Raw genomic sequence first — 15,289 nt, 5'->3', positions numbered from 1 at the left:
AGTGTCCACCTCGAAAAATTGGGAACATGTGGTGTCATAACACCAATAACTATCATTGCCATGACGGTAAGTTCTGGATGCGATCGTTATGTGGGAAGACAAAAAAAAGTCACAAATTTTGGTGACCAAATTTGAGGGTGTGATCATTACCCAAGTGTGATGCTTATGTGAGTAAATATGGTATGCATGTGAGAAGAAAGGGCACAACAAACTACCAGCTATTTGATCCAACCTTTGCACCGTCTGCAGATTATTTACTAGAGAGTCATATGATACACATATGGCCTATGACACGCGATCACTTAAATGTCACCTAAAAAGGTCCCATAGTGACCTGTACCAGTGTGTCATCTTCTACAACATGCATCCTGAATTGAAGTGCACTGTCTCCCCAAGCACCTATGCCTCCAAACTGCAAAAATTTTCTCTGTGAGTAGCCAGCATATTAGCTGTAGCAGTCTTAAAGGGGCCCTACACTTTTCCAAATAATCATTGAATGGCTTCATCAAAGGAGTTTATTGCCTTACGAATCGACTGCTGCAAAAATTAAGAATCCGTCAAGTATGAGCGGAGTTACAAGGATCTGTAGCGTGCTTTAAGCGCTTAATCTCTTCTTTCATACCAGCAAGTGCACTGAAAGCTACACAAGTGGCAATGAAAAGGGGGCAAGAAGCTACTTCCGTTCATCAGCACACGTCATGACCTTGAGTACTTTTTTTCTTTGAACTTGCAGCTTGCTTACTTTCAGTGTGATCGCAACGAGTGAGCGGCACATTGCAGCATCCCGCGGCAGCTGCAGTAACTATGCAGCTCATGATGCGCGAATCAGCCAATAGCCATGGATTTTGGGTTTATGGTGCGGTAATTTGGGTTTCCGGCACCATTTGTCGCGAGAAGAGTGAGCAATTTCTAGCTGACCCTGAGAATTAATTGTAAATTCCAGGCTGCATGCTGCGCTTTAATGTTTGGCTCACATGTTCTCGGGTGCGTCGACTACCGATTGGCAGCGTTTCCTGACCATGCTGAAAAAGTTTTGCATGGCCCCTTTGAGAGATGCACTGATCATACTCTATAAATAACTGCTGGCCGGTGTTTCCGCAAAATTTTGTCTTTTGTACACTTTACTGTATTCTAAGCAAATTCATTTCTTACGTCCAACACAGGTCCGAGATGTACGGCTGATCATGGACAACAAGACACGGAGGTCAAAGGGCATTGCGTACGTTGAATTTCAAGATGTGGAGTCTGTACCATTGGTAAGTTGCTATTTTTTTTTTAATTCTCAATTTTCTTACAGTATACCCACTAAGAACAGAATATAATGGTGAACTGGTCACCAATGAGAAGGTTCATCTAAACCAGCCCGAAAACGGCAGAAAAGACTGGTACATATGGACAGTGCTGTCAGTGAGCACTTCTATGTCTCTTGCGACATTCTAGAGCTATTAAGCTAGAAGATGAATCAAGACCAGCTAGCCCGAATTTTAGCACTTTATTTGAAAAGAGAAGGTGCACACATATGTACTCTGCGCTAAGGTATAGAGATGCAGCTCAATGAAATATTAACTCGTTTATTAAAATGTTTATTTTTAGCACTGTATCTATGACAAGACTATTCTTCATTTGCTTCGTTATAACTGATAACTCGTTATATCCGTGTCCACTATATAGAGGTTTGAGTGTAGTTCCTAATTTAAGGCATTTATCACCCTCACTCATCCTAAAATCACAAGGTTTTTGTGTTGGCTTGTTCTCAAAGTCCTGTCCTGTGTAGTAGAGCTATTGATTTACGGTTTAATGCCCAGTGAGTGCAGGAAAAAGAAAAGGAAGACTTCACATGCACAGTAGCATGAAAACCATCTTCAGGAAATGTTAATTACAAAAACATCTAAAGCAAGCAAGCAAAAATAGCGCACTTGCCCCCCTGAATACTTAGGACTGACATGAAAAGCAACAAATGGCAGCTTTCTATCCTGGAAAATGACAAAGGAAAGAATAAAAGGCAACCACATGCACACACGCACGCGTACACACACGCATGAAAAGTACAAGCCTCATTCAGCTCCTTTAGTTGATGATAGGGTTAGTTCTGCCAAGAGACAAAAAAAATGCTTGACTGATTGCATGAAAGTGATGAAGCCAGCCAAAGAACAGTCATTTTTTTTGCTTCGGAGGTAAATTTAGTGCGTTATAGCCCTTGGCAGGACAATTTTACTTTGATAAAGCCAGCTTTCAAATACACGGAGGAATTAAATTTTACTTGGTTATATCCAGTTAGACACTGTTTGAGTTTAGTAGGACTTCACCTACAGCAAAAAAAAACAAAAAGAAAAAGATGTGCAACAGTACGTTCATATGCTTGTTAGAGCTGAACTTTGCTGTGGTGACGAGTAGCAATGAAGTTGCATCAATCACCGCCCCACCCAGCATTCATCAGCTCACAAGAAATTGCACATGTTGCCAAGATGCCATTGAGATGTCACCTGTAGGGATTCCTGCAAATTTATACAATTTATGCATAGTGCAAGGTTTTCTGTGCTCATCACTTTGGTGTGCGTTATTGCAGACTTATGTCAGTCTTTATCAGTCTGGTCCAAAACTTTTCGTCCATTCATCAGATTAATCATAAATATCAGCTACATCTGCAATCTCTTTGATTTTTTATATCAATGCTAATTATAATTTCATAGTTCAAGAAATCTTTCCTTATCTCAATGCAGGCCATGGGATTGAATGGGCAGAAGTTGTTTGGAATCCCCATAGTGGTGCAGCCAACACAAGCAGAAAGGAACCGGGCTGCTGCACAAAATGCTAGCACAAGCAACAGCACTTTGCAACGAGGAAATGTAGGGCCAATGCGCCTCTATGTTGGCTCGTTGCATTTCAACATTACAGAAGAAATGCTCAAGGGCATTTTTGAACCATTTGGCAAAATAGACAAGATAGAGCTCATCAAGGATATGGAGACCAACCGCTCCAAGGGCTATGGTTTCATCACATTCCACGACTCGGAAGATGCAAAGAAGGCTTTGGAGCAGTTGAACGGCTTTGAACTAGCGGGCAGACCCATGAAAGTAGGCCATGTGACGGAACGCACTGATGTGTCTCAGGCACCCAGCTTCTTGGACAGTGAGGAGCTGGACCGAAGCGGCATTGACCTGGGTGCTACTGGGCGTCTACAGCTGATGGCCAAACTTGCGGAAGGTGAGCCACATGATTTCAATGCTGTGTGGCAGTGGATGCTTTTTGTGAGCAGTAGGCCTTTTTTTTTTTATTTGCTCTCACCCCTGTATCTTTAGTGTATAATGACAAATTTGCCATTAGTGCACTTATCCCAGATTAGTATTGCTAAATTCCATTACAGTCGAACCCCCATATATATGAACCCACTTATGACTCATTATTCCGTATATCACACAGTTGTGAAATTCTCCTCAGACATTTTTGGTATATAAAATATTTTATATGTTGAATTACTTATATAAAACTTTTTTGTGATCCCCTTCAGATCCGCTATATCTGGGTTAAACATTTATGCAGTGACCTTCGTCTGAAATAGCAAGCCTTGTATGCGACAGTGCGGACATCAACATTTATTGCTTCTCTTCAGTCTTCAGCAACTGTCTGAAACCTACTTGAACAGCCACTACTGACAGGACAGCAGAGCAGATGCCACTACAGTAAAAGCTCGTTAATTCGGATTTCACGGGACCGGAAAAAATGTCCGAATTAACCGAATGCCGAATTAACGAATGAACAGGAAAAACGATATTAAAATCAAGTTGGAGAAGCATACCTTTATTTGCTGAAGTATTTTGTAATGGTCGTCTGCGTTTTCACGCAGATTCCGGCTTACATTACAATTTTTCTTAACTTTTCCAAATGGCCAACAGCACGCAAACTGTCGGAAGTGCTCAGGCAAACGCCCTCTAATATCAAAAGCGCCTCCGAGACTTCCCGTGAGGTGCGATGAGGTCGCGACATCATTAATAATTTCTTGGTCGCGACATCATTAATAATTTCTTGATCGGGCAGGAGACCAGTCGTGGCGACACAATCATCAATCGCGATGTAGTCCTGAAGGGTCATATCTGTGGGAAGGACAGCATCGAAGGTCGGGCAGTCACCGTCGGTGGACTCTGCTGACACCTCGTCGATGCCACCGTCGGCTACTGCCGCATGCTCGGGCCTCACATGTAAACACGGTCACAACGGGAAAAAACAAGAACTCCGCAAGAAGAGACGGTGTTGACACAACACAAGGGAAAATGGCGTCGGAGGCGCAGTGGAGCGAAGAAAGAAGACGCCGACGTTCGGTGACGCTGCGATCGCAGCGTCACCGAACGGTGCGATGGCGATGTCACTCAAGTTTCGGTTTCGCCCCAGTGGTGCCAGCGCTGCTTTACCACACATTTGTGTAGCGGCAGCCGTCAGAATTTGTCCGAATTAAGTGGTGCGGAGCCCAATTCTGACGAATTAACGAAGGTTTGGTCCCATAGATTAACATGAACTTTGGCCGGGACCAATAGAGCCGTCCGAATTATCCGAATTTCCGAATTAACGGGTGTCGAATTAACGAGCTTTTACTGTATTCAGCTACAGTGAAAGCTCGTTAATTCACACCTCATTAATTTGAAATTTTGGATAATTCGAAATGGTCGCCGCAGTCCGTTCCGCAGTGCATAGGGGACCATGTGTAAAACGATTTGTTAATTCGAACAGAAATTGCCGCCTCTACGGATAATTCGAAGCGCGCGCCGCCGAGCGTCATCATCGTCAAACACTAGTGGAAGCTTTTACGGCCGAACGATAGGTGGCACGACCGGTTTTTTTTTCGAGCTTCAAGTGGCCTCCGAGCAAAGGGCGAGCAAAGTATGGCCTCCGAAATCCAGGGAGCAAACTTTTTTTTTTCCGTAGCCCTCCCGCTATCTCAGCGCCTGGCGCTACTTGTATACGCGGGACCCACGGGACGCCGAGGAGTCGGCGGAGTAGTCCTAGCAGTCCTAGGCCGCACCCGGCAGCGTCACTTTGTTCCTCGAGCACGTTGTTCGTTCACGCCGTCAAGCCGTCTTATTCCGCATCGAAGTTGCAAGATGCCGCGGGGAAACTACTGCGCGAAGACTGTCAAGGAGAAGGTGGAGATTTTGCGAGAGGTTGACCAAGGGAACTCGAGCAAATACGAAATTGCGAGGAAGCACGGCATACCTCCGAGCACGTTGTCAACCTACATACGCAACAGGACGGCCATTGAAAACGCCTATGAAGCCGAGGATTTTGGCGCCAGTCGAAAAAGGCTAAGGACAGCGAAGTTCCCGGAACTGGAGTCGGCTTTGATTATCTGGGTTAAAGAAATGAGAGCCCAGAGTATCGCATTGAGCGGCCCTATCATCATGGCCAAAGCAGCCGATTTCGCCCTGCGCTTGGACATTGAAGACTTTGTCACCTCTGAGGGATGGTTTCATCGTTTCAGGGAGCGGCACAATCTCGTATTCCGCACGTTATCCGGCGAGGCAAAGTAAGTGGACGCCGAAACATGCGCTACTTGGAGAAGCGACACCCTGCAGCAGTACTTGGAGAGCTACTCACCACAGGATGTGTTTAACGCTGACGAGACAGCGTTATTTTTCAAGTTGCAGCCAGACAAGACGATCACCTACAAGGGAGACAGCTGTGCCGGCGGCAAGCGCAGCAAAGAGCGTCAAGCGCAGCAAAGAGCGCAGCAAAGAGCGCAGCAAATATGACCGGTACGGAAAAGGTCCCCCTTTTTGTGATTGGCAAAGCACTCAAGCCATGGTGCTTCAAAAACATTCGGTCACTGCCGACGGAGTACGCCGCAAACAAGAAAGCCTGGATGACAGGTGACCTATTCAGGAAGTGGCTACTGAAATTCGACAGGCGAATGGAACTGGGCGGCAGACGCGTTCTTCTTGTCGTCGACAACTGTTCGGCGCACAAAGTCGACATTGAGCTGAGAGCAACAAAGTTAGTGTTCCTTCCAGCAAATACGACTGCGGCCCTACAGCCAATGGACCAGGGTGTGATAAGGAACATCAAGTGCTTTTATAGGCGTCACATGCTGGAGAGAATGATTTTGTGCGCGGGCGACAGGAAGGACTTCGGCATTACGCTGCTCACTGCCATGCACATGTTGGTGCGCGCGTGGGAACAGGTGACCGCGACCACAATCGCAAACTGTTTCCGCCACAGTGGATTTGCAGCTGGAAGTGCGCAGGATAGTTGTGACGTCGACGTGGACGGGGCTGAGGAGCTCATGCCAGTGGCATTGCGCGACACTCTTCGGGGCGTACGTTTTGCCGATTATGTTGAAGTTGACACTGGTGCATCGGTGTGTGGTGCCCTGACTGATGAGGACACTATCGTTCAAGTAGCCAGTGCGCAGCCTGTTGTTGAAGAGCCAGAAGGTGAGGAAGACGAAGATGACGAAGCGCCTGTGCGCCCGTCAGCTTCTGCGGTGATGGAGGCACTTAATGTGGCGCGTCTCTTCTTCAGCTTTGAAGAGGGTGAAGAGGATTCCCTGCACCGCGTCCGCGCGCTGGAACACAGAGCCGCAGCTGTGGCATTCAGAGAAAAGAAGCAGATGGTCATCACCGACTTTTTTGGCCAATAAATATTTTTCGTGCCCCCACCCCCGAAATCCACCCATTTTTGCTCACTTTCATTATTTTGAATTTTGTTTAATTTGAAATTGCTCAGCGTTCCCGTGGAATTCGAATTAACGAGCTTTTACTGTACTATTCTGCCACTATGCTGGCATTGAGAGTATATGTTGAGGCAAGATGAATATTTAATAAATCTGCAAAAGAGCTTGGTTCAAGGGCGCTACAATGGATTCCGATCAAATATTTCCAAACGCCACCTTTTTGTCATCCTTGTCCTTCATCTCCAGCATTGCATACTGTTTGGCTTCTTCACTGCCTGCTTATCTTATGCCTAACCTTACATCTAGCCTTCCACTGTGGCATCCCTCTCGGCTTACTGTGTAGTTTTGCTGCATAAACCATGCAATATATTAGTTCTTTAGATGCCAATATGTCCAACAAACTCCACTTAATAGGGTCATGAACCACTCCTTTTGTTTGGTGCAAAAATACATCCTGTAGAAAGCAAATACTGCTAGGAGCAGCTCAGCCAAATGTTGCAGTTGTGTGCAGCTAGGAGAGTTTAGAAGCGGAGCATGAAGTTGCCATTTTCTCAAGCATCTTCTTTTCGTACAGCCTGTGCTCACTCTCTTAGGGGCCACCGGCACCTGCTGCTTGCAGTCACCCAGCAGATACTATAATACTATTGGCTAATAGCCAATATAAATCAAGAACAGCATTTGGATCAGATCTGCTTCTTGCTATGAGGTGCCGCCACGAGCCAGCACCACGTTCCATAGTCTGCTGACATTACACACTAGCCATACTAGTGCTGACGGGAATCTTGACTGGAAAGAGCAGTCACGTTTCATCACCCATGCTCAAGGTCATGACACGTGCTGACGTGGCTTCTTTCCACTGTGCCGTCCCTTCCTATGAAGGTTTCAGCGCACTCCTCAGGATCAGAGAAGAAAGCGCTTAAAGCGTGCCGCAAGTCACTGTAACTCCGCTCGTTCTTTACAGATTTGAGAAATTTTTGCAGCAATCAATTTTGAGGCAACTGCCGATTTTTCAGACGCCCGATTTTATGGACATGCTCGAAAACTCTGACGCTTTCGCGGCACTGTCACCAGTCCCATAGACGTCAATGTATTAGAACGTCCGAAATTTCGGATGCTGAAGCTTTCCCGCATCCGATTTTTCGGACTTTCTGCCCAAATTGCAGGTCCGAAAGGCATTATTTGAAGGCCCACCTCTGCCGCGTCTATCATCTCGTAGGTTCAAACCAGCGCTTTCGCGAGTCGATATGTTTGCGACAGCAGCAGAGGCCAAAAGTCAGCTTTGCCGCAATGCCGAAGCGTTATGGGGTGAAGCAGACCAAAAATTCAAAGGGGCCGCTATCACGGCGCCGTGCGCCGATGTCTTTATGGATAAGCAGCGAAAATGCACGGAGGTGTGACGGCGGCAGGTGGCAGACGCGCCAGTACGGCTTAATTGCTGACAACCCTTACGATAAGCATCTTCAGTTAACTGCTCGGTAGCGCATGTGGCCTAGCGCAGTTGCATGCGTACTGCACGCATTTAATCTAGCCGAGAATCCAAATGCGCCGCGCCGCACAGACGCGTTGCCTTCACGGACGAAACCAGCTCGTCATTGCCGCGCCCGTGTGCGGTCAGGAGCAAAGTGCGCATCACGAACCCTTTCATGATAAATGCGTGCGTACGATATAGCAACAGTACATTGACAGCGTCAGCTTAGTTGGCGATGTGCTGCACACAACTAGAAACGATCAGGTTGACACGGCAGCAAATGCTCCGTATCGGCGGAGATTCGGCGATGTGTGTGCGCATCGTTTGCATGCACACACGCATCGGGGAAAGCCGGACGAGTCGTCCACTCTTCCGCCACAGTCTTTGTGTTCCGCGTCATCGTTTCCAAGCGCTCCATGCGAGAAAGCCGTAATCTATCCCGCGCTTTGCTGGTATCAGCAGCGCTCATCATGAGATGCGAACTTGCAAGTAGCGGTTGGCTCGTAGTTAAGCGGGGTTCGCGGCAGGTACTGAATGTATTTGCGAGAGCCTGGGTGCATACCAATATGCCTGATAATTGTACTGGGAGGCATTAAAGCTGTTTTGGACATGGCTGTGGCGATTTGACCGCTTGAGCGGAATAAAAAAACATGAATTCGTTTTTTCGGACTGCCCGATTTTTCGGACGATTTCGCGGTCCCTAGGGAGTCCGAAAAATCGGACGTTGACTGTACTGAGGTCATGCGATGTTTACCGTATAAACGCGTATAAACTTTTTTTTCAAGAAATGAGGGCCAATTTTCAGGGTGCGGCCCATACACGCGACATTTTTTTTTTTTTTTTAAGTAGAAACGCACCAGTTAGCGAAGGAAGAGCGTTTATTGCAGTATATGACATTTCTGGCGACATACGTGCTCAATCGTCGTCACTCGGCGAGTCCTCAGACTTGGAGTCCGAGATGAGATGGTGTGCGGCGAAGCGCCGTCACCCCACAAGCAGTCATCTTCCGTGCGATCCAAGCTGTTAGATATCCCGGCGACTTTAAAACTTCGGGACACAATGTCTGTCGACACTGAGCTCCACGCAGATAGGATCCACCCAAGTACAGTCGCCAAGGCTAGTCCCTTCACACGCAGCATGTCCGTTGTCAGTGCAAGACCATTATTCCGCACTTCAGTCACATAGCGGAGCAAGTCTTCTTCCAAATCGGGAAACTTGCACTGCTCTCCTCGGAAAGCGCGCTTAGTGCTGTTGGTGTTTCGCAAGGCTTCTTTTTGAGCACACCAACGTCGAACACACTTCTCGTCAACGTCGAATTTTCTGCCGGCGGCACGTTTCCCATGCTCGAGAGCATACTCGATCACCTTCAACTTATAGCCAGCAGTGTAGCTATTCAGGTACTTGCCCATCTTGCTAAAACGTGAACGCCGTGTAGAAAACAAGCTTGCACGAAGTTCATCGAACAGTGCAGAAAACTACAGCAAATGGCTGGCTGAACCATGTTCTCTGGCTGAACTGCACAAACCGAACAACGCGAACGCCATGCCAAAGTTGGTGATGCTAATGCCGATATGGATAGCGCCGATAGCGCGTTTGTATAGAGATGTGAGAAGGTAAAGATAAAATCCTGCTTTAACCTTTAGTTGGCAGGTCTATGAATACTAATAAAAAAGTTAAAATTTTTAGCCCACTTAACGAACATCTTAACACGAATAAAATCCAAAAATATATATACTCTGGTGACGATGATGATGGTTGCGTTTCCTTGCGCCATCTATCGACTACGCCTAGAAGCGCGCATTTTGAATACGTATTGGTTGAGGAAAGTGTGGGTGCGGCCCTTACGTGGATTTTTTTTTTTTTTATATATATAGAATATGCACTTCAAAAAAACGGGGTGCGGCCCTTACACGCGTTTATACAGTACTTCGGGAAAACGGTTCAGGGCCCCTTCAAGGGAGGATGTGGTATTTGCACTGTCTTGCTTATTTATTGATGACAATCAATTAAAAAACAGACATATTTATATTTTATGCCAATTTAATGAGTGCAGTTATTTTTTGATAGGTCGTATAAATTATGGGTCAGTTAATTATTGGTCTACTTGGACATCCTCCTCTAAGAGTTCATTCAAAGCAACAAATCTAAGCAAGTTTTAATGCTTCGTTTTGTACATAAACAACAAATACAGATCCACGTTTGGCCATAGAAGCTCACACTGTGTGCTGATTTTTTTTAGGTAATCATAATAGTATGGACCAGTTCCTCAGATCCAGCAGGAGATGTCTTCACTCCTTCGTAATGAATCACCACGTTGGGCATGCAAGAACAGAAATCGGATTTGGTTGCAGACCTAAATCAGAGGCACTTTATAGTAAAGAACGATCCTTAATTCTTTAATGTTATACCTATTTTCTGATTTCTCTCCTTAGAGGATGATCACCCAGTTGCATGCTGTGGTTTGCAGAAGCAGTGAAAACAAATGGGGCTGTTATTTACAAAAGGAAAGGGTGGGATAAACGACCATGCTCTTTCTTGCAGTAAAATGGAGACATTGCCTGAAGTTGCTGTAAAAACTGGAATATTGGTCAGGCTGGAATATAGGATGACCCCCAACTTTGAAGTACTAAAAATAATAATACAGTTGAACCCCTTTATAAGAGACACTTATGTAAGAGACAAATGGGTACTGGAGACACCAGTGTGCCTGCATAAAAATTGGAGTTGATCAGAAAATGAGAACATGGTACCCTGCTTATAAGAGATAGATAGATAACTTTATTGTACACCGAGGGAGGAGAGCCGGGTTTTACCCTGACGCCCCTGCGGGCCGCTCCCACGTTGGAACAGGCAGGGAGTACCTGCCTGCGGCATCGTGGGCCCCTTGGATTGCCCGAAGCTGACGGTGACGATCCGTACTTTTGATGGCGGAATAAAACCCTTGTCTTGGGATGATTTGCGCCTTGAGTTCCTTGGGTATGTGGGGGCAGTCCCGCATCATGTGCTCAAATGCACACACACACCCACAGTCCGGGCAGTCGGGAGATATATCCATATAAATAGATACATTAGCTGGGCAAGGGTAAACCCCTGTCTGTAGTAGTCTGAGCGTGACTTCTTGTCCTCTGGTAAGATGCGAATGGGGTGGAGGAAAGACCCTACGACTCAAACGATAATGTGAAGTGACTTCGTTAAATGTCGCTAGAACGTCCCGCGACCCTCGATCAGCCGCACCCCCATCCAGAGGATCGGCCCCGGGTGGGGCGGAGCGGTCCAACGTGCCAGGGCCGTGAAGCCCCGCGCGGAAGGCAAGTCCTCGCGCCCGGGCGTGGGCCAATTCGTTGGAGTTGGTGATGCCGCTGATCGTGGAGCCCATATGGGCCGGGAACCAAATGATCTGATGTGGAGTGATGGTCCTACCTCTGAGAATCCTAGCAACAGGTGGGGAGACCCTGCCAGAGGCAAAGGCTCTAACCGCCGAACGGGAATCAGAATAGATCTGAACACGGGATGAGTCCAAAAGCCCTAGTGCGATGGATACCTGTTCAGCTATTGCCGGGGAGGTTGCCTTGACAGAGCATGCCGACATTACTGTACCTCGCTCAGAGACCGCAACGGCCACATAATGATTCCTATCCGCACGCGCAGCGTCCGTGAAGGTCGACGATCCCGACTTCGAGTGCACCTGCTCCAAAATTTTCTTGGCTCTAGCCCTTCTCCTTGCGAAGTTAAATTGAGGGTGCATATTCCTAGGAATAGGATAAACTACGAGTGCCTGTCTAACGGCGGAGTCAAGAGAAGTCATCCGCTCTTCCTGGAGTATTGTAGAAATTCCGGCACGTGCCAAAATCTCCCGACCCGCCCGGGTGACCGAGAGGCGAGAGATCTGCGCCGTGCGTTGAGCCTCTATAATTTCATCCAACGTGTTGTGAATTCCTAATGCTAACAGCCCCTCCGTGCTAGTTCGGATTGGAAGGCCGAGTGCCCTTTTAACAGTGTTACGGATCAGTACATTGAGCTTTTCCCTTTCTGCAGCGAGCCAATGATGCATAGACGCAACATAATGAACGTGACTCATGAGGAAGGCATGAAAGAGGCGAAGATTGTCCTCCTTCATGCCTCCTTTCCTGTTAGAAACTCTAATAATGAGGCGAAGCGTAGCCGCAGTATGTTGCTCTAATCTACGTAAAGTTTCCATGCTACGTCCATCCGCTGAAATGAGCATGCCTAATACCCTGATACAGCTAACCTTGGGAATTCTAGCCCCACTAGCAGTCAATAATGTCACATCCACAAGTTCCATTTCCCCCCAACACGCATTTGTCCATCTACCATGTTGCATGTCTCCTCCCATCGCGCTCTCTCAAGCTGCATGGAGTAAGTCTCGATCTCCCTGTTAATTTCAGCAATCCGCCTTAACCGCCGATTGAGCTTGTTCAGTTTCCAGCGCTCCCTAAGGCCATTTCTGGCCTCGAAGAGGTGTTCAAGTTTGCTATCCATGGTCCCAATCTCTGGCGGCGTCTCGATGACCTTTGTGGCCCTCTTAACGTTGCTAGATAAGTTCTGTTTCCAATCCGCAAGATTTTCCCAGCAGCCCCCATCTTTACGAATATCGCGGAAAAGATCCCAGTCCACTATAGTGTGTTTCCTGCTAGCTGTGACAGTTGCCGACAGCGTAGTTTCTAGTATATAATGGTCGCTACCTAAGTCTTCATATAAATTAGTCCACTCGCAGTGATCCTGAAAATTTGTAAAAGTCAAATCAGGCGTTGTGTCCCTACAAGCTGAATTTCCTATTCGCGACGGATAACGGGGATCAGTCAGCATAATCATGCCCAAGTCATGCGTGCTCTTGTAAAGTGAGTCACCTTCGTTGTAGTTCTTGGATACCCCCACGCAGTGTGTGGCGCGTTCAAATCTCCAGACACCAAAAGCGGATCTTCCCGCGGTTCGCGAGACTCATAGCCTTTGAAATAAGGTCATAAAAGCGGTCCTTCGAACGTTTCGGGGAACTGTAAACATGTAAAATTAGCAACCCCTCGAGCAGTCGCCTCCCGGGGAGAAGCTCAATGCACTGATATTTTGATTTAAATCGCTTGTCAAGACGTGATGTACGAGAGCCGAGATTTGCTTGGAAACGCACACCGCTATCCCCCTGCCGTCATCCGATTCCTGGGCCAGCGTGGTTTCCGCGGTCCTTGCTACCGGTGCGGCGCACCGGGGCACATCGCCCGCGAATGCGACCGCACGCCGGTTCAGGAGCGAACACGCGGTTCGGGAAACGGACGATGCCGCCGGTGAGGCAGAAAGTTTCATACCCAGAGAGGGTAATCCCCTCTAGGAGAGTCTCCTGCAGCAACAGGACATGTGGCTTGCCTTCTCTAGCTCTAATAAATTGGCACAATGCCGCCTTTTTTCTTTGAAACCCCCAGCAGTTCCACTGCCACACGCGGAGTGCCGGGTGCTGCTTATTTTGCCCCGCGATTTTCGCTGTCAAATTTTGCGTTTACATCCGCCCCAGCCTTTGACTGTGGCGAAGGGAGATGCGGCGTCTGTCCTTTCTCCTGTGGTGTAACTACTTGGACCTCATCAGTCCTAGTCTCCAATGCTCGAAGTCGCTTACCGTGATCAGCGCTCTGCTTCTTGAGCTCCCCTACGTCCACTCGAAGCTGTTGGAGTATGTTCGTGATCTCCGATAGCGACTTCTCCATAGTCTCCCGAAACGATTCAAAACCAAACAGCTACATCACCTACCGCTTTGCGTTTGCGACCTACAGGTCCTGCCGAAGTCTCCATAGCAACAGGAGCCGACTTACTAGTAGCCTCCAAAGCTTTCCTCGGCGTTCCGATCTCCTCTTTAAGTGTCATTACCATCTCCTTTAGAAGAGAATTCTCCTCTCTCATCTGTTTAAGTTCCTCACTGCCCGGCTGCCATGTAGGACTACCCCCACTTATCTGCTGTGTTTTCACACCACCAGCCTTCTGCGCCCATGTTGTTTGCGGCGGGAGATGACCAAGCCTTGAGCCGGATTGTGACCTAGGGCCAGCGGACTCTGAGCGATGGGTAGAGCCATGGCTCCGCCGTTGGTCGCCCCGCTCTTCGATGCGAAGAAAATCTTCAAATCTTCCGGGAAGCTGTCGTTCCCGTCTTGACTCTTCAATCCGTTCTCTTCGTCGCTGTCTCACGATGAAAGGAGTCTGATAGCGCTGCTTACAAGTCCGATCACCCGTTGGGTGACCCTTTCCGCATAGCTTGCACTTCGCTTTACACTCGTGTGAGTCCGTGGGATTTTTTCCACCCCGCATCCACGACAGGTTTTCTTCTCCGGCGTCGGGCATACATCCGCTCGATGGCCTACTTTTGCGCATACGTAGCACACATCCACCTGCCGCCTATACAGGTAGCACTTGAGAAGAACACCTCCAAACTTGATGTGATTCGGAACTCATAGCCTTCAAATACGATGACCACGGAACCAGTGTCCTTTATGCGTTTGGCTTGCATGGCTGTCGGATTCCCGGAATGCACAATCATAGTGTTGAGTTCCTTCTCGGTGATTTCCCGGTCCACGTTCCGAATAACACCCTTGCAGTAGCCGTCACCTGCGGAGTAGTAGGCGTTGACGTTGTACACTTTCTCTCCAACCTTGATTTGCTTAATGCGCACGTAGTTCTTCGCGTGCTCCTCCAGTGGCGTACTAACCACGACGATATTCTGTGTAACGTTGGGGCAGACTACGTCTTCTCCCGCAGCGTCGTAAGTGATCTTCGCAGCGGCCATGATTGCCTCTGCAACTTTGCAGTGTCCTGCTTTTCTGAGATCCAAACCATCCCGCGGTCGTATGACGATCCGTCGGTGATCTTCCGGCAAGTCGGGCATGCGAGAGGACGCAATAATCCGTTTTTTCAGTGTTGAACGGCCGCGGCGGGAAGACGCGCCAGAACCGACACCATATCTTCTAGAACCTTCATCCGATTCGTGCCCGCCGATTCTTTGCTGTGAAGACCTGCCGCGCACAAAATTCCAGCCCGCATCGCTGAGTTCCTCTTCCTCGATCATTTCGCCTTCCACTTCAACTTGCATCTTCTCGGGAAAGCGGCGAGCAACCGCCCTACTCGTCACTAGGCCTAACTGACGGCGGCGAAGCGGCAAAGCCGCT

The 15,289-nt window shown here is 48.0% G+C and overlaps 1 protein-coding gene across 2 annotated transcripts in view; it reads left to right on the top strand.

Moving 5' to 3' along the window:
* Nucleotides 1–15,289, top strand: part of LOC119374689 (RNA-binding protein 39) — a 69,484-nt gene that overhangs the window by 36,466 nt on the left and 17,729 nt on the right. For both annotated transcript variants that reach the window (XM_037644874.2, XM_037644865.2), the window contains 2 exons: nt 1,164–1,256; nt 2,721–3,204. In XM_037644874.2, the coding sequence (XP_037500802.1) occupies nt 1,164–1,256; nt 2,721–3,204 (577 nt within the window). The remainder of the gene's footprint in view (nt 1–1,163; nt 1,257–2,720; nt 3,205–15,289) is intronic.

This window comes from Rhipicephalus sanguineus, chromosome 1 (assembly GCF_013339695.2).
Source record: "Rhipicephalus sanguineus isolate Rsan-2018 chromosome 1, BIME_Rsan_1.4, whole genome shotgun sequence".
Taxonomy (NCBI): Eukaryota; Metazoa; Arthropoda; class Arachnida; order Ixodida; family Ixodidae; genus Rhipicephalus; species Rhipicephalus sanguineus.
Note: the sequence above shows the minus strand (reverse complement) of the source record. Positions and strands in the feature narration are given on the sequence as shown.